Below are 18,941 nucleotides of genomic sequence, written 5' to 3' on the forward strand. Positions count from 1 at the left end.
CCTGACCTCAAATATTTCACCCGCCTTGGCCTCCCAAAGTGCTGGGATTACAGGCGTGAGCCACCACACCCAGCCAAGGCATCTACTTTGTGGTATCTGAGTTGAGGCCAGGCTACGTGGCCTTGGTTAGCATCTTATTTTTCCCGCGGATTACTGGCAATATAAACACACATCGGTATGCTGTGAAAGTTTTTCAAATTCTAGATTAAAAACACCATCAGTAACAAAATTATGAATACTTATTTACAAATAAGACATTTTGCATTAGCATGACACAGGGCAGTTTTCATGATAAAGTCAGCGTAGAGGAGTATGTGCAATTTTGCATAAGTAATAAAAACATTCAAACTATCAATGCCCTGATAGCACGAATAAGTTCCACCAGGCATCTCTTTTGACTTTACAGTTTTTATTTCCTTTTCTTCATATATCCTTGATGTTGCTGAGAAGAAACTGAACTTTGCACAACAGCAGAAAAGCTTTGCACAACAGCAGAAAAGTCCAGTTAGTCGCGGATACAGGCTCTTTCTTTTCTTTTTTTTTTTTTTTTGAGACAGAGTCTTGCGCTCTGTCACCCAGGCTGGAGTGCAGTGGCTCTATTTCAGCTCACTGCAACCTCGCCTCGGGTTCAAGCGATTCTCCTGCCTCCTCAGCCTCTCAAGTAGCTGGGACTACAGGCACACGCCACCATGCCCAGCTAATTTTTGTATTTTTAGTAGAGACGGGGTTTCACCATGTTGGCCAGGATGGTCTCGATCTCCTGACCTCGTGATCCGCCCACCTTGGCCTCCCAAAGTGCTGGGATTACAGGCGTGAGCCACCACGCCCGGCCGTAGACTCTTACAGAGAGCACAGTGAGTGCTTGCACAAAACTCTGCTTTTGAAGCAATCCACTGACCTGGTGAAGATCAAAGTACAAACTTGTATGTTTATTGATTCGGCAACTCTGCTTATGGAGAAATACATGTACTCATCACCAGTACATTTTAATATTGCTCTGCACTTAAATAACCACCACCTGTCACTGAGCTGCAGAAGTGTTGATTCCATAAATGTTCCCAGTGATACCACGTAAGGTGATACCAGTAAAAAAATTTCCAAATGGATCTTTTGTTCTGTTACATGGACAAATGTACCATCACTTAAGAAACAGAGATGCAGCAATTTATCTCCACACAATAGCAAAGATTTTCTTACATGACTCTGTAACTTCTACTTAGTCCATAGAAAAACAGTCCCTTTTCTAAGGGTGAAAAAATACCTCTTCAAGAGACAGGCAAAAATTTGAAAATTACAAGAATGTGCTCTTTGTAGCCTTTCATCCCTCCCACAAATAGGTCAACAGTGAAAAAAGGATGAAGTTTAACATTCTAGCTAGAAACGTACAAATGTCACATGTGAACTTTTGTCATCTTTTCTGATTATCGATTACTTCAATTTCACTTGAGTTGTGCTTTTATTCTTCTTTGGAATGGCAGTTCCAGAAATCATTAAATATTAACAAATCATGATGTCAGAGTTCTAGAATAAAAATATTCATCTACTGTAGTACTAGTCCAACCTGAAGGGAGGGAAGAAATGGAATAGTAAGAAAAATTAGATTGCAATGTAGTACAATAGATCTGTCTTTCTAAAAGCTGCCTTAAGGCTCGGCTCACACCTGTAATCCCAGCACTTTGGGAGGCCAAGGCAGGCGGATCACCTGAGGTCAGGAGTTTGAGACCAGCCTGGCCAACATGGTCAAACCCCATCTCTACTAAAAATAAAAAAATTAGCCAGGCATGATGGTGGATGCAATCCCAGCTACTCGGGAGGCTGAGGCAGGAGAATCACTTGAACCTGGGAGGCGGAGGTTGCAGTGAGCCGAGATCATGCCATTGCGCTCCAGCCTGGGGGACAGAGCGAGACTCCATCTCAAAAAAATAAATAAATAAATAAAATAAATAAAAATAAAATAAAGCTGTCTTAAGTCTAAGTGAAGCAAGTATGAAATTGTCTAGGTACATTTGTTGAGTTTACTAGGGCTATATCCATTTCACTTACCTTTTCAGAATCTGTACCTGGACACCTCCAGTTGTACAGGTAATACTGCAAATTGCCATCTCCTATACCAAACTTGAGTTTTTCCAAGAATGTCTTATTTTCCATCAAATCCAGTGCATTGAATACATCAAATCCTTTCTGCCAATTTAAAAAAGATTTAAAATTTAAAACAAAGGACTAGTGTTTTCTGTATTACATATCTCAGTGTAACAATTCTTCTACTAATAGCTCGAATATGCATTTCTAGTAGGATTTAATGTCTGTGATATATAGCATAGGTTAAGAATTCAGGGCCGGATGCTGTGGCTCATGCCTGTAATCCCAGCACTTTGGGAGGCTGACGTGGGTGGATCACTTGAGGTCAGGAGTTCGAGACCAGCCTGACCATCATGGCGAAACCCCATCTCTACTAAAAGTAACAAAAATTAGCCAGATGTGGTGGCGCGCACCTGCAGTCCCAGCTACTCAGGAGGCTGAGGCAGGAGAACTGCTTGAGCTTGGGAGGTGGAGGTGGCAGTGAACCGAGATTGTGCCACTGCACTCCAGCCTGAGCGACAGAGTAAGACTCTGTCCTTTTTTTTCTTTTTTTAAAAATAGGAAGAATTCAGTTTAAAATTGTCTTATAAAACTAGCAGTGTGGCTGGATGTGGTGGCTCACGCCTGTAATCCCAGCACTTTGGGAGGCCGAGGTGGGAGGCTCACTGGATCCCAGGAATTTGAAACCAGCCTGGGCATAGGCTGTAGGTGTAGGTACAGGACATTGTCTCTACAAAAATAAAAAGATTGACTGGGCATGGTGGTGTGCGCCTGTGGACCCAGTTACACCGGAGGCTGAGGCAGGATTATATAAGCCCAGGAGGTCGAGGCTGCAGTGAGCTGTGATTGTGCCAGTGCACTTAAACCTGAGCAACAGAGTGACAGCCTGTCTCAAAAAACAAACAAAAAACTATAGTGAATCCGATGAATCAGCACGAAAACTCAGAAATGCTGAATCCCAAAAATGTTAAAAATGTAGTATGATGGCTGTCACTGGCATAAAATTACTTATGAAGATTTCAGAAAATATTTCATTTATGTTTTATTTATTTATTTTTAAATGTTTTTGAGATGGAGTCTCACTCTGTCACCCAGGCTGGAATGCAGTGGCATGATCTCGGCTCACTGCAACCTCCACCTCCCAGATTTAAGCAATTCTCCTGCCTTAGACTTCCTAGTAGCTGGCATTACAGGTGTGCGCCTCCATACCCAGCCAATTTCTTTGTATTTTTAATAGAGACCGGGTTTCACTGTGTTGGCCAGGCTGGTCTTGAACTCCAACCTCAAGTGATCCACCTGCCTTGGCCTTCCAAAGTGCTGGGATTACAGGCATGAGCCACTGCACCCAGCCTTGTTCTTGTTTTAGAAGGGAACAGTTGTCAAGATGGTTTCATCTCCAGGATTATTAATTATTAGCCTTTCTAAGTCCTACCGTGGCTGAAGCTATTGCCCAGGGACCAAAGTTGTAAAGACTTTAAATAGTATGCAGGCCGAGCGTGGTGGCTCACGCCTGTAATCCCTGCACTTTTGGGAGGCCGCGGCAGGTGGATCACCTGAGGTCAGGAGTTGGAGACCAGCCAGGTCAATGTGGTGAAACCCTGTCTCTACTAAAAGTACAAAAATTAGCCAGGTGTGGTGGCACACGCCTGTAGTCCCAGCTACTCAGGAGGCTGAGACAAGAGAATCACTTGAACATGGGAAGTAGAGGTTGCAGTGAGCCGAGACTATGCCACTGCACTCCAGCCTGGGTAACACAGCAAGACTCCATCTCAAAAAAAAAAAAAAAAAAAAGGTATAAAAAAAGAGTATGTGGGCAGGGTGCGGTGGCTCACACCTGTAATCCCAGCACTTTGGAAAGCTGAGGTAGGCGGATCACAAGGTCAGGAGATCGAGACCAACCTGGCCAAGATGGTGAAACCCCATCTCTACTAAAAATACAAAAATTAGCTGGGCATGGTGGCGCGTGCCTGTAATCCCAGCTCCTCGGGAGGCTGTGGCAGGAGAATAGCTTAAACCAAGGAGTTGGAGGTTGCAGTGAGCTCAGATAGTGCCACTGCACTCTAGCCTGGGCTATAGAGTGAGACTCTGTCTCCAAAAAAAAAAAAGAGTATGTTTGCTTTGGGCTGATAATGGGAAATATATTTATGTAAAATTTTAATGGTAAAAATTTAAATTTCTTTAAAATGTCAGACAATAATACTATGCAAAATGTGATATAGAAGAAGCACTTTTTATTTTTATTTCTCAGGGTTTTTACCTTAAATAACTAGTTACTGGGGGGCCATATTTGGGAAGTGTTGAAAAAAAGCAGACAATCTGAGGATGATGTTGACTTGGGGATCCAAAGGCACAGGTAAGAGATTTTTATTTTATTTTATTTTAATTAATTAATTAATTTGAGACAGGGTCTCACTCTCTTGCCCAGGCTGGAATGCAATGGTGTGATCTCGGCTCACTGCAACTGCCAGCTCCCAGGTTCAAGTAATCCTCTTGCCTCGGCCTCCCGAGTAGCTGGGATTACAGGTGTGTGCTATCACATCCCGCTAATTTTTGTATTTTTAGTAGAGACAGGGTTTCACCATGTAGACTGGCTACAATTAAATTTTGAATTTAATTCCTTTAATTTTAAAATTCAGAGACTATTTGGTTGAATAAAAAAATTGCTGCTAGTTATTCACTCAACAAAAATATTCACTCATGTATTAATATTGTCCTTATATTACTTCGTAATATGTGAGCTTTATATATATATATATATTTTGAGACAGTTTCTGTCACCCAGGCTGGAGTGCAGTGGTGCAATCTCAGCTCCACTGCAACCTCTGCCTCCCAGGTTCAAGCAATTCTCCTGCCTCAGCCTCCCGAGTAGCTGGAATTACAGGCACACACCACCAAGCCTGGCTAACTTCTGTATTTTTAGTAGAGATGAGGTTTCACCATATTAACCAGGCTGGTCTTAAACTCCTAACCTCAGGTGATCCACCCATCTCGGCCTCCCAAAGTGTTGGGATTATAAGCCTGAGCCACCATGCCCAGCCTTATATATTCTTATGTAAGGGTTAAACATTTATAATTTGTACATTTTGTCTTTTTTGTTAAACTGCAATAAAATTAGTGATGAAAATAGCCTCAAGTTTCAAAAGAAACTCTTATCAAAATTCTTCCTTTGACTGAGGATCAATAGTTTTTTTAAAATCTCGCATAAATTCCACCTGTGTGGAAGAAAACACAGTAAGATGTCTTCTATAGTTTGGCACAGACATTTGGAGAACCAAACGGCATGAAGAGGAAGGAGTGGCTTACCGACTTAGCCAGGATGAGCGCGTCGGTCATGAGGTCCAGCAGGGGCGTCTCTGTGTGGATGTTGTAGAATGAGTAGGCGGCTTTGAGGCTCTTGTGGGCAGGGTGGTGCATCACCGTGGAGGGCAGCGTATAGAAGCTCAGGAAGTCAGTCAGTTTACCGCTGGGGCTCTAGGAGCAAAGGTGCTGTCAGGCAGAGACCTCCTTGAACCAACTGCATACGTGCATTTCCGCTAACCCTGTTCTCTCCCTTGCCCCAGAGAACGAAAAGCAGTCACACTTCTTTCTCAGCAGTCTAATTTGGGGCCCCTTATATTGTGCTGTGTAGAGGCCAAGAAGGGCCTGGAGTTGGGACTTCAGCCTAAGTGCCCTTTGGTGATTTGCACAAAGTTCTTAGGAAGCGGAATGTCATGCCTGTAATCCCAGCACTTTGGGAGGATGAGGCGGGTGGATCATGAGGTCAGGAGCTCGAAACCAGCCTGACCAACATCGTGAAACCCCATCTCTACTAAAGATACGAAAACTTAGCCAGGTGCGGTGGCACACACCTGTAATCCCAGCTACTTGGGAGGCTGAGGCAGGAGAATCGCTTGAACCCCGGAGGCAGAGGTTGCAGTGAGCCGAGATTGTGTCATTGCACTCCAGCCTGGGCGACACAATGAGACCCCCCCCCAAAAAAAAAAAAAAAGAAACAGAAAGAAAGATAGAAGCAGAATGTCCTAAAAGGAAAGCCTCCCTCCAGCTGACAAATGAGCCAATTCTTTAGACTAAGAGAACAGTGATAAAAGCAGATTCATTGTTTTTGCAGAAATAAAAGCTTTAAGGATTAGAGGGCTGCCTTCTCCAACTAAAAGATACTGTGCACTATCTCACACTTTCTTAGCACACAGAAAGAATTATATCAGGCCTAAGTAAGGGTGGGTAGAGTCTGGAAGCTGTTTGGAAGAGTTCGCAAGCTTGTGAAAGGTCTTACTACTGCGCCAAAATATACATATGTGAATAACTGGAGAATTTTGCAGCTGTCAAAAATAAGGGATACAATGGATGACATTCATTTCATCATCACTGGCAAAGCTTCCAACACAAGAAATTAGCCAGTATTGTTTGGGTTGTTGTAATTAGCTGTGGTGGCCTTGCTGACTTTTAGAATATGATGTGTTTGAATTGTGCGGCTGAAGAGGCTGGACCACACACATGCCACTGCAAGTATTTCTTTCAGCAGAAAAGGAAATTCCAGAAGGATGTATGCTTTGGTTTTCAAATGCTTCCGAGTCATTAGACCTTTCTTCAGCTAGCAAGAAACTAAAGGGGTTAATCTACAGTGATTCCCTACTGCTCTATATTAGCAGCTCAGTATTGGAGATGAATTCAACCTTCAGGTTTAATAAGGATTTTAGATTCTTCTAAGAATTTCTCATATCCATCTCATATGCCGAATTACTGCAGGCACCTGCAGAACCTGATTAGGTTCCCCACCCCATTTTCATCATCTGCTTTCAGAAAACTACTTCTTCACATTCATATTGCTGGTAAAATTACTGTTTCCTCTCTTGCTGTTAAAATGACCAGAGAATCACCAACTGCTGGGGAAGAGTGGGACGATCTTTCCATTGTCCCTCACACCCAATCAATTGTAAAGACTGACAAAAAACAAAACAAAAAAAACCACTCACAACAAAACCCACCATGGCACCATGTCTAGGTGGCTTATAAGCAACTTCTAACAACTTTCAAGGAACAAGTAATCCCTATTATTACATACACTGTTCCAGAGAAAAGAGAGGACAAGCTCTTCAGCTCATTCTAACTTTGGTATCAAGACAGGACAAGGACAGGGTAAGAAGGGGAAATTAATGGCCAACTTCAGTAGTGAGTATGGAAGAAGATCCTAAGTAAAACATTAGCAAAGTAGGGCTGGGCATGCTGGCTCACGCCTGTAATCTCAGCACTTTGGGAGGCCAAGGCAGGTGGATTTTCTGAGCTCAGAAGTTCGAGACCAGCCTGGCCAACATGGTGAAACCCTGTCTCTACCAAAATAGAAAAAATTAGCAGGGTGTGGTGGCATGTGCCTGTAGTTCCAGCTACACGGGAGGCTGAGGCACAAGAATTGCTTGAACCCAAGAGGCGGAGGTTGCAGTGAGCAGAGATTGTGCCATTGCACTCCAGCCTGGGTGACAGAACAAGACTCTGTCTCCAAAAAAAATAAAAAAATAAAAAATTGGGAAACTCAATCTAAAAACAGAGGTAGTCTCACACAAATGGAAACCAAAAGAATGTGTTACTAGCAGACATACCCTGAGACTGGCTAAAGGAATTTCTTCAAATAGAAAGGAAATAATAAAAGAAGGAACCTTGAAGCATCAGGACGGAGGGAAGAATGATAGAAAGAGTAGAAATTTGGGCTACATATAATAAATTATGCTTATCTTCAAGCATCATTATTAATCAGTGTTACAAATCATACTTGATGATTAAAACAAAAATCATAATACTATCTGATATTTAAGACAACAATATTTAAAAGTGAAAAAGGTAAAGTGACCTAAATAAAAGGTGACTCAAAGTAATAAATGTTGTTACCAATCGACTATGATAAGTCACATATATATCTTGTAATACTCACATCAACCATCATAAAAACTATACAAATACACCCAAAGGTACTATAAATAAAACAGTATCCTAAAATATATTCAAGTAATCTACAGCAAGGCAAGAAAAAAGAAACAGAGGAACAAGAACCAGAAGAAACATAAAGAAACCAAATAATCAAATGGTAGACTTAAGCTCTACCATACCAGTAATCACCTTATATGTAAGTGGTCTAAATACACCAATCGAAAGATCGGTAGTGTGGGTAAAGAAACATGACCCAGCTATAGGCTGTTTCCAAGAAACTCACTTCAAATTCAATAACATGAATAGTTTGAAAGTAAAAGGATGGAAAAAGACCAAACAATTTTTAAAAAGCAGGTCTGGTCATAGTAATATACAATAAAGTATACTCCAGAGCAAGGAAAATTATTAGAAAGAGAGGTATTACATTATGATAAAAAAGATCAATCCACTAGGGAGACATAAAGACCCTAATATACATGTGAGTATCAAACAAGAGGCCCAAAAGAAATCAAGAAAAACTGACAGTGTTGGAAGGAGAAATAGACAAATCCACAGTCACAGCTGGGGACTTCCATGCCCCTCTCATCAAGTGATAGAACTGCTAGACAGAAAATCAGCATGGAAATAGAAGAGCTGAATAACTCAATCAATCAACATGATCCAATTGGCATACAAAGAACACTCCACCCAACAGTAGTGGTATACACGTTTCATGCACCCATGGAATATCCATCAAGACAGTCCATATCCCGAGTAATAAAACAAACCTCAAGAGCCTTAAAATAATCAAAACTATACAGTGTGTGTTCTTTAACCATAATTGAATCAAACTAGAAATCCGTAATAGGGAGACAACAGAAGATCTCTAAACACAGCAAAATTGAACAGCACAATTCTAAGTAGGGGTGGCCTAAAGAGGAAGTCTCAAAGGAAACCAAAAAATACGTAGACGTGAATGACAACAAAGATACAACATACCAAAATATGTCAGAAATAGCTAAAGCAGTGCAGAGAGGGAAACTGATAGAACTAAATGCTTACTAGTAACAGGGAAAGGTCTCAAGTCAGTAAGTCCCTCCCTCAAGGAACTAGAAAAGAAGAGCAAAATAAACCCAAAACAAGCAGATGGAAGGAAACAATAAACACGGGTAGAAATCAATAACACTGAAAATAGGAAAACAACAGGGAATATCCAACAAAAGTCTGGTTCTCTGGGAAACAAATCAATAAAATGATACGAGTCTACCAAGATGGACAAAAATAAAGAAAGAGAAGACATGAATCACCAATATCTGGTATGAAACAAGAGATATCAGTACAGATCCTGCAGCCACTAAAAGGATAACAAGGGAATACAATGAACAACATTAATTACACTCATACATTCAACAATTTAGAAGAAATGGATGAACTCCTCAAAAACTATTAAAACTCAAGATGAAATAGATCATCTGAATAGTGCTATAACCATTAAAGACATTTAGTCCATTATTTAAAAACTCCCAAAAAAGAAACAGCTAAGCTCAGATCATTTCAACTGGAGAATTCTAACAAACATTTAAAGAATTAACACCAATTCTTAATTTCTTCCAGAAAATAGAAGAGGAAATAATACTTCCCAACTCCTATTATGAGACCAGTATTATCTTGATATCTAAACCAGACAGACATTCCAAAAAAGGCACTCCAGAGAGATATCTCTCATGAACTCAACAAATACTCAGCAAAATATTAGCAATCAATACAACAATGTATAAAAATAATTATACACCCTGACCAAGTGGATATTTTCTAGGAATATAAGAGTGACCCAACATTTGAAAATCAATCAATGTAATCTAACATATCAACAGATTAAAGGAGAAAAATCATATGATTACATCTATTGAAGCAGAAGCAGCATTGGAAAAAATCCAATGCCCATTCATAAGAACTCTCAGCAAGTTAGAAATAGAGGAGGATGACCTCAAATTGATTAGGAGCACCCACAGAAAAACCTACAGCTAACCTCATACTTCATGGTGAAAGAGTAAATGCTTTTCTCCCACCATCAAGAACACGACGAGGATGTCAACCTTCCCCACTCTTTCTCAACAAAGCACTGGAAGATCTAGGTCCTGCATTCATACGAGACCAATAAATAAAGGCATCGAGATTGGAAAGGAAGCAATAAAGCTGTCCCTATTTGCAGATGACACATTGTCTATGTAGAAATCACAAGGAATCTACACACAAACTCCTGGAACCAGTAAGTGATTTCACAGCACTGTGGTAGGATACAAACACACAAAAGAAAGCATTTCTACAGGCTAACAATGAACATGGAGGAACTGAAATTAAAAACACAACACCATATAATCGCCCCAAAGGAAGTGAAATATCTAGCTATACACTTAAACAAACATGTACAGGATCTGGATGCTCTTAGAGAATGCTGATAAAAGAGATTTTAAAAGACCGACATAAATGTAGAGACATTCCATGTTCATGGATTGGAAGACTTTTCAATTATCCTCAAATTAACCTATCAGTGTAATGTAATCCCTATCAAAGTACCAGCAAGGTATTTTGTAGGCAAAAATAAGCTTATTCTAAAATGTATATGCAAAAGGCAAAGGAAATAGGTTAATTAAAATGATCTTGACAAAGAAGAATAAAGTGGGAGGAATTACCTGATACTAACGCTTCCTATATCGCTATAGCAACCAGGTCAGTGTGGTATTAGTGAAGAGACAGACATGGAGATCAACGAAATAGAATAAAGGACCCAGAAAGGAACACAATACAAAGTGTTAGTATTCAGCATATAAAAAACCTTTCACGGGCTGGGCACAGTGGCTCACGCCTATAGTTCCACCACTTTGGGAGGCCAAGGCAGGTGGATCACCTGAGGTCGGGAGTTCAAGACCAAGCCTGACCAACATGGTGAAACCCCCGACTCTACTAAAAATACAAAAATTAGCCGGACATGGTGGTGCACACCTGTAATCCCAGCTACTTGGGAGGCTGAGGCAGGAGAATAGCTTGAACCCAGGAGGCGGAGTTTGCAGTGAGCCGAGATTGTGCCATTGCACTCCAGCCTGGGCAACAAGAGCAAAATTCCATCTCAAAACAAACAAACAAACAAACAAAAAACCTTACATAAATCAGCAAGACAACTACGATCAAAAAGAAAAAACAGGCAAGTGATGTAAATAGCAAGTTCATAAAAGAAATAAACATGGCTAACAGATTGATGAGACACTCAAACTCATCAATAATGAGGATATAAATTAACAACAAGATACTGTTCCATACTCATCAGGTGGGCCTAAATAAATTTAAAATCTGACCATACCCACACGCCTTGTGAGGATGCGAGGAAACAGGAACTCTCTTACACTGCTCAGGACCTTACTGTGGTGAGCTATTTGGCAATTTCTAATAATGTGAAAGACAGGTCCAACCACAGACTCAGCAGCTCTAATGATATGCCCTGGAAAGCAGTTCTCAAAATGTGGTCCGTGAACCCTGTGGGTACCTGAGACCCTTTCAGAAATCTGTGAGGTCAAAATGATTTTCGTAACACTAAGAAGTTGTTTGCCTTGTTGACAAGTTACCATCAGCATCAACAGTGCAAAGCAGTGCTGTGGGTAAAGCTGCTGCTGCCTTAGCACAAAACAAGACAATGGCACCAGACCACACTCATGGTCACCATATTCCTCAACACCACATCCTCACGGTTCAACAAATGGCAGTTTCACTTAAGCATGTCCTTGATAGAGTATTAAGAATTATTAATCTTATTAACTCTCAACCCTTTAGTACACATCTTTGTAATGTTCTGTGATGAAATAGAAGGAAGTGTGTGTAAATACTTCTGCTGCACGCTGAACACAAAGGGTGCTTCAAGGAGCTTTATGTTTATCACCTTGTCTTTACCTCCACTACAAACGTGTCAATAATGTGCTCCCGGGGGAGGAACCAGTGGGCTACTTCCTCTTCATCCATCACTGGAGCCAGATGAAACTGCTTCAGGTAAGTGTTGATTAATTCTCGAACTGATTTGATATCTTTTGGTTCCATTGGTCTCAAACCTGAAGTCTTTGTAACCTTGTTGGGAAAGGAAACAAAACAAACCCAGAAGTTCAGGTAGAAGAGGAATGAAATGACTTTGCACTCAAAGAGTGGTCTGCAGACCACCAGAATGAGCAGCACGCGGGAGCTTGTTAGAGCTGCAGAGCCTGGCCCTGCCCCAGATCTAATGAATCCGAATCTGCAACTCAACAAGATTTCCTTGGGATTTGTACACACATTAAGGTTTGAGAAGAGCTGGGTTAAAATATAGGCGAGAGAGACAATGTGCTGTATCTTCTTATCTGTGCGGCAAGTCTTTGGTCACTATTGCCCATGACCCAAACAAACATCAAAGGGAACACTACAAGTTCATGATGTACGCCAGTACCTAAAATACACCAATGTATATACCAATGCCAAGAATGTTAACAGTCTACATGATGGGACATAGCCATCTTAGCATGACTTCTGGAGTACAGACAGCCCTCTGTATCCACTGGTTGTGCATCTGTGGGTTCGACCAACCTTAGATGAAAAATATTCGGGGAAAAAAAAAACTGGATAGTTGCATCTGTGCTGATCGTGTACACTTTTTTTCTTGTCATTATTTCTTAAAAATGCAGTGTAACAACTACTTATATAGCATTTAGATTGTATTTTGCCTTATAAGTAATCCAGAGATGATTTAAAGTATACAGGACAGGGGGCGTGGTGGCTCATGCCCGTAATCCCAGCACTTTGGGAGGCTGACACTGGTGGATCATTTGAGGTCAGAAGTTCAAGACCAGCCTGGCCAACATGATGAAACCCTGTCTCTACTAAAAATGTAAAAATTAGCCAGGCGTGGTGACATGCACCTGTAATCCCAGCTACTCAGGAGGCTGAGGCAGGAGAATCGTTTGAATCTGGGAGGTGGAGGTTGCAGTGAACCATGATCACGCCACTGCACTCAAGCCTGGGAGACAGGGTGGGACTCCATCTCAAAAATAAATAAATATACAGGAGGATGTGCATACATTATATGCAAATACACAATGCTATGCCATCTTATATAAGGGACTTGAGCACCCAAGGATTCTGGTATCTGAGGGGTCCTAGAACCAATCCTTCATGGTTTCTGAGGGATGCTTTAAAACTGCCAAGACTGACATTTTGAAAACACAACTGAGCAACTTGTTTTATTATGCAATAGCCCATTAAAAGCGTGTGGTGACTTTGTGCTCTTGAACAAAAATGATACAGGAGTGAATCATATCAGGCTGGATGGGAAGGCAAGCATTGTTCATAGCCAAGTATTTTCTAAAGGCAAACAGGTTTATAGCCATACCAGCCTGAAAGCGTCCATCTTGTCTAACGGCAAATGGTTGCCAGGGACGCGGCCTGGCCTCTCCTGCCACGCCTTCTGGGTAAAGGTGATCAGGGTAGGTGTCTTATCACTACTCCAGAGCTTTAGAATTTAAAAAATTAAGCCATAGGAATAAAAAACCTAAAAGTCAGGACAGGTCCCCATTTGAATTTGTTCAGCTGTTGTCCTCGTAAAAGCTCCTGACATCACTTGCTCTCCAGAACTGTTCAGGGGCCAGGGGACTTGAGACTAAAAGCCAGGAAGCCCAACAAACAAACAATTTTAAATTGAGAAATACAGTTTATTTTTTTCTGTAAACCTGATCTCCCCCTCCTTGGAGAAACACTAGATACATTTTAAGAGATGAATAATCTGTATATAAATATTGCTACTCTACTTTTTCTGCCCTAAATGATTATTTTAAAAAATTTTATATAATCTAGCAGTTCCAATCTTAAGAAATATTTTTAAAGGAAAAAGTTCCTGTAGAATTAGGTCATCACAATTCCTGCATGCCCCCAGGTGGAAACCCAAGGGGGAAAACGGGTTTTTTTTTTTTTTGAGACGGAGTCTCACTCTTGTCACTCAGGCTGGAGTGCAATGGTGCGATCTCAGTTCACTGCAACCTCTGCCTCCTGGGTTCAATCGATTCTCCTGCCTCAGCCTGCCGAGTAACTGGGATTACAGGCGCCTGCCACCACGCCCGGCTAATTTTGTATTTTTAGTAGAGACAGGGTTTCACCACGTTGGCCAGGCTGGTCTCGAATGCCTGACCTCAGGTGATCTGCCCACCTCGGCCGCCCAAAGTGCTGGGATTACAGGCGTGAGCCACCACACTAGGCCAAGGAAAATAGGTTTTCTCTTAAGTGCCAGCTGTCATCAACTATTAGCTGTGCTGGGGTTTCTAAGCTTCAATGACACACAGTGCTGATTGATTATCGATTAGCTGGGGGAAAAGGGAATGGGAGGTGCATGCTCTGTATTTATAGACCAACAGTCCTCAGCTGAATATTTACTGTGAGCCATTCTATTATGATGATGTCATGTCTAAAGCACTGCAGCTAAAATACCATTTAACAATCTAAATTTAGAGAATTTAAGTCCTTCACATTTAACAGGCAACGCATACCTTTAGTCTTTTAGTACCTCTCAAAACCAATGAGTCAGAAATATCCAGATCTCCACTGGAAATAAATAAGCATTTCTAAATGCTAGTAGGAAGACCAAACCCATATAAAATATATATCATAGTCATTTAAAAAATTAGTGTCTGCTATGAGGCAGACTTAGCTTGATAAATTTCAAATAGCCTTTCTCAATATCAGAATTTTTTTTCTTTTGTTACTGGTTCAGCAACAATCAACAATATCAAGCAATTAGATGAATTAATGAAAGCCACAGGATATATGATAGCTGTTAATAGAGAACATTCAGAAATGAAAAAAAAACTTGCCAACTTCCTTCTAGAGCAAAACATTCTTCTGGAGCACAATTCTCATTCATTGAATATCCAACTGTGAAACCACTAAAGGAACTGCCTAGCAGATCACCTTAAAGCAGCGGTTCTCAAATATTTTGGTCTTGGGACCCTTTTACACTTTTTTTTTTTTTTTTTGAGATGGAGTCTTACTCTGTCGCCCAGGCTGGAGTGCAGTGGTGTGATCTCAGCTCACTGCAACCTCTGCCTCCCGGGTTCAAGTAATTTGATCCTGCCTTAGCTTCCCAAGTAGCTGGGATTACAAGCACGTGCCACCACACCCAGCTAATTTTTTGTATTTTTAGTAGAGATGCAGTTTTATCGTGCTAGCCAGATGGTCTCGATCTCCTGACCTTGTGATCTGCCCACCTCGGTCTCCCAAAGTGCTGGGATTACAGGCATGGGCCACTGCACCCGGCCTACACTGTTAATAATGATTGAGTACCCCCAAAGAGCTTTGCTTATGTGGGTTATGCATATCCACACTTACCGCATTAGAAATCAAAACTGAGAACATTTTTAAACAAAAGACTACAGAAATACACATGCCACATGGCCTCTGGAAGACTTCACAGTATACTCAGAAGAGAATGAAAGTGAAAAAATTACATATTAGTGTTATTATGAAAATAAAAAAAAAAATGACTGCACAGATTCAAAGATCTTGGGAGACTTCCAGAGGTCCCTGGGCCACACTTTGAGAACTGCTATCTTAGGTCTCTAAAGGTTAGAAAAATAAGTAGCAGAATTTAGACAAGCAATATGTTGCCTAAATTCAGGTAAAAAGTATCATAAGTTTGGCAACTTATAAGCATTTTGAACAAATTTTTACAGAAGCATGAAAGCATACGAGCACACCAGGATGTACCAGCTATAAAAAACAGAAAGTCCTAGAAAACAGGGTAAGGATATTTACATTTGCTAATAGCTAAAATAATCTGTGTAAGAATGAAATACTGCTGGGCACGGTGGCTCACACCTGTAATCTCAGCACTTTGGGAGGCTGAGGCAGGCAGATCATGAGGTCAAGAGATCGAGACCATCCTGGCCAACATGGACTAAAATACAAAAATTAGCTGGGTGTGGTGGCACGTGGCTGTAGTCCCAGCTACTCAGGAGGCTGAGGCAGGAGAATTGCTTGCATCCAGGAGGCGGAGGTTGCAGTGAGCCAAGATCGCGTCACTGCACTCCAGACTGGCGACAAAGCGAGACGTCTCACAAAAAAAAAAAAAAAAAAGAAAAAGAAAAATAACTTTTGAAAAGCAAAACAAACACTCAAATTATAACTATTGTCCTCAGAAAGAAGTAGGAAGGCTATTGGGCTTAGATTAAAATGGCTAGCTTCCGTATAATGGAATATGAAGTGGTCATGTTTTCTGAGAGTTCAATACAACACAGAGAATCATTTCCAGTAACTGAGAAAAATCTCAGTTTCATAAGCAAACTCTGTATCTGAATCAGATATCCTTTCCCATGGCCCAAATAATATGCATGATTCATTGGCTTCTATGTAGATTGAAATCTGTGTAAAATCAGCTTATAAGTACATAAGGAAATGAAGCTCAGAGCTCTATTAAAAAACAGTAGTGTTGTTATCTGTCAAGTATGTGGCACAAACCGTTTGAGAGCCAAGATTCCAGAGAAGAGATGTAAGCAATGATTATGGTTATTTATATGATTCAAAAAGGAGCAAACAGAATGCTAACCACTAAAAAAACCATCTAATGCCACTAAATATAGAACACCTTATATGCCTCGACATGTCTTAGCAAGCACACCCTCCTTGCAGCACAGTGCTAAGACCTTAGTGGATCATTCTGTGACTTCTCCTGCTTTTTATCAACATCAAATTACCTTTCAGTTCATTGATACAGATGCGCAAAATCGAACTTGGAAATACGCAACACCAAATCAAAAAAACAAAACAAGATAAAATCTCCCCAAACACTGAAAGGGTAGGGAGGCATGGTAAGGCATGTTTCTTGGGGAAACCTTAGTATTTTAGGTAACAGTTGTGAATGGCGCAGGCCCTGCGACAGCTCTGCTTCTGGCCAGCAGACTCTGAGCAAGTCAATCTTGTGTTCTCATGGCCCCTTCTGGGCTATGGGGATAAGGACCCATCCTCCTGTGGCTGTTGTGATTAGTAAATGAGACTACGGCTGTTAAATGTTGAGCGTAACGCCGGCCACAATAAATGTTAGCTCCTGTATTCGAAAGTCCATGAAAAAGAAAGAAAGCTGGCACTCCTATAAGCAAAAACAGTAACAATGAAGCAGAAAATGAGATTGATCTATACAGCAAAAGCTGTATTCCATAAGTTTGCTTTTACGCTGAATGGTACAAAAATGTTCTTAAATGACTGCTAGCAGTGGTATCACCCATCTGGGCCCACAGGAGAGGAAGGGGCATCTGGTATACACAGTACTGTCCAGTTTAACTCAAGAGGCAGACACCCAAGGGACTGCTGTCAGCACCTTACAATTTCATAATATCTGTACTTTAATCTCTCTTTTATTCTATTAATTTACTTTTTATTTTCCTTTCCTTTCCTAGGACTTAAAAGGGGGAAAGGAGACTGGGGCAAGCCAATGAGAGCTGTTTGCACCTTGACAATCATCCTTTTCTGCCTTGATTTATGCTGTAATGTACTCACAGTGAGACATTCAGTGGGGCTGAGCCATGGTGTCCCCATAGTGGGTAATGTTAGAGGGGATGGCAGAGGCAGAGGGAGCTAACAGGGAAACATGGAGGTCTGGCATCCCAAGCCCTCCACTTGGTGATATTAACACATCCTCGCCTAAGTGCCAACTGTGACGTACCTCAGTTTCTTCATCTGTAAAATGGGGATAAGAAGTACTAACTTCAAAAGGTTGCTGTGAGAATAAATTGAATAATGTATTTGAAAGCACTTCATAAACTTTAATTTATGGGTGGGGGAAAGGCAGTCACTATCACAGCACGACTGGAACAGGACTGCTACCAGGAACCCAGGTTCACTGAAAGTAAGATGCCACAGTCTGGTTTCCAATCAATGCCTATACCCATGAGAACATTGACTCTTGTACAAAAATATTAAGGCTGATGAATGGAGTCAAGTCAAAAATAGCTTTAGCACTTTAAGAAAATCATCGTGAGTAAACCAATGATATGTGCTAAAACTCCTTATTCTTCACTCCATTGTAGGCAACCTACATGTAAGTGTGTCTTTTCCTTGTACATAAGCTAGGCTGCCTGAGGTTCAAGAAACTGAAATTTAGAGAGACCAAAGTGGAACAGCATTTGCCCATAGTGAAAAAAAGAGGCATTCTTGAAGTTTGTATTTATTTATTTATTTATTTTTGAGATGGAGTCTTGCTCTGTGGCCAGGCTGGAGTGCAATGGCGCGATCTCAGCTCACTGCAACCTCCGCCTCCTAGGTTCAAGTGATTCTCCTGCCTCAGCCTCCCTAGTAGCTGGGACTACAGCCATGTGCCACCATGCACAGCTAATTTTTTAATTTTTAGTAGAGACGGGGTTTCACCATGTTGGCCAGGGTGGCCTCGATCTCTTGACCTTGTGATCTGCCCATCTCGGCCTCCCAAAGTGCTGGGATTACAGGCATAAGCCACTGCGCCCGGCCGAAGATTTTATTTCAATTCACATGTCGCAACACTTTAAACAAAAGATCCCATCAGTGGTGCACAGATTCTAAGATGGCCCCCAGTGATCCCACTTCCTGGGGTTCACGCCTGGTGTGATCTGCTCCTGTTACGTGTGGGCAGGACCTGTGATTTGGTTCTAACCAATAGAAATGGCAATGGCGGCTGGGCGCAGTGGCTCACGCCTGTAATCCCAGCACTTTGGGAGGCTGAGGTGGGTGAATCACTTGAGGTCAGGAGTTCGAGACCAGCCTGACTAACATGGTAAAACCTCGTCTCTACTAAAAATACAAAAATTAGCTGGGCATGGTGTTGCATGCCTGTAATCCCAGCTACTTGGGAGGCTGAGGCAGGAGAATCGCTTGAACCCAGGAGGCGGAGGTTGCAGTGAGCTGAGATTGTGCCATTGCACTCCAGCCTGGACAAC

General features: G+C 41.4%; 1 protein-coding gene across 3 annotated transcripts in view; it reads right to left on the bottom strand.

Moving 5' to 3' along the window:
• Positions 1 to 390: 390 nt before the first annotated feature.
• NMT2 (N-myristoyltransferase 2) overlaps positions 391 to 18,941 on the bottom strand; it is a 63,452-nt gene continuing 44,901 nt past the window's right edge. For all 3 annotated transcript variants that reach the window (XM_058431921.1, XM_032162631.2, XM_058431926.1), the window contains 4 exons: positions 11,920 to 12,090; positions 5,383 to 5,550; positions 2,044 to 2,181; positions 391 to 1,561 (listed from right to left, as the gene is read on the bottom strand). In XM_058431921.1, the coding sequence (XP_058287904.1) occupies positions 1,541 to 1,561; positions 2,044 to 2,181; positions 5,383 to 5,550; positions 11,920 to 12,090 (498 nt within the window). In that variant the 3' untranslated portion in view covers positions 391 to 1,540. The remainder of the gene's footprint in view (positions 1,562 to 2,043; positions 2,182 to 5,382; positions 5,551 to 11,919; positions 12,091 to 18,941) is intronic.

The sequence above is a fragment of the Hylobates moloch genome, unplaced genomic scaffold, assembly GCF_009828535.3.
Source record: "Hylobates moloch isolate HMO894 unplaced genomic scaffold, HMol_V3 SCAFFOLD_2, whole genome shotgun sequence".
Lineage (NCBI taxonomy): Eukaryota > Metazoa > Chordata > Mammalia > Primates > Hylobatidae > Hylobates > Hylobates moloch.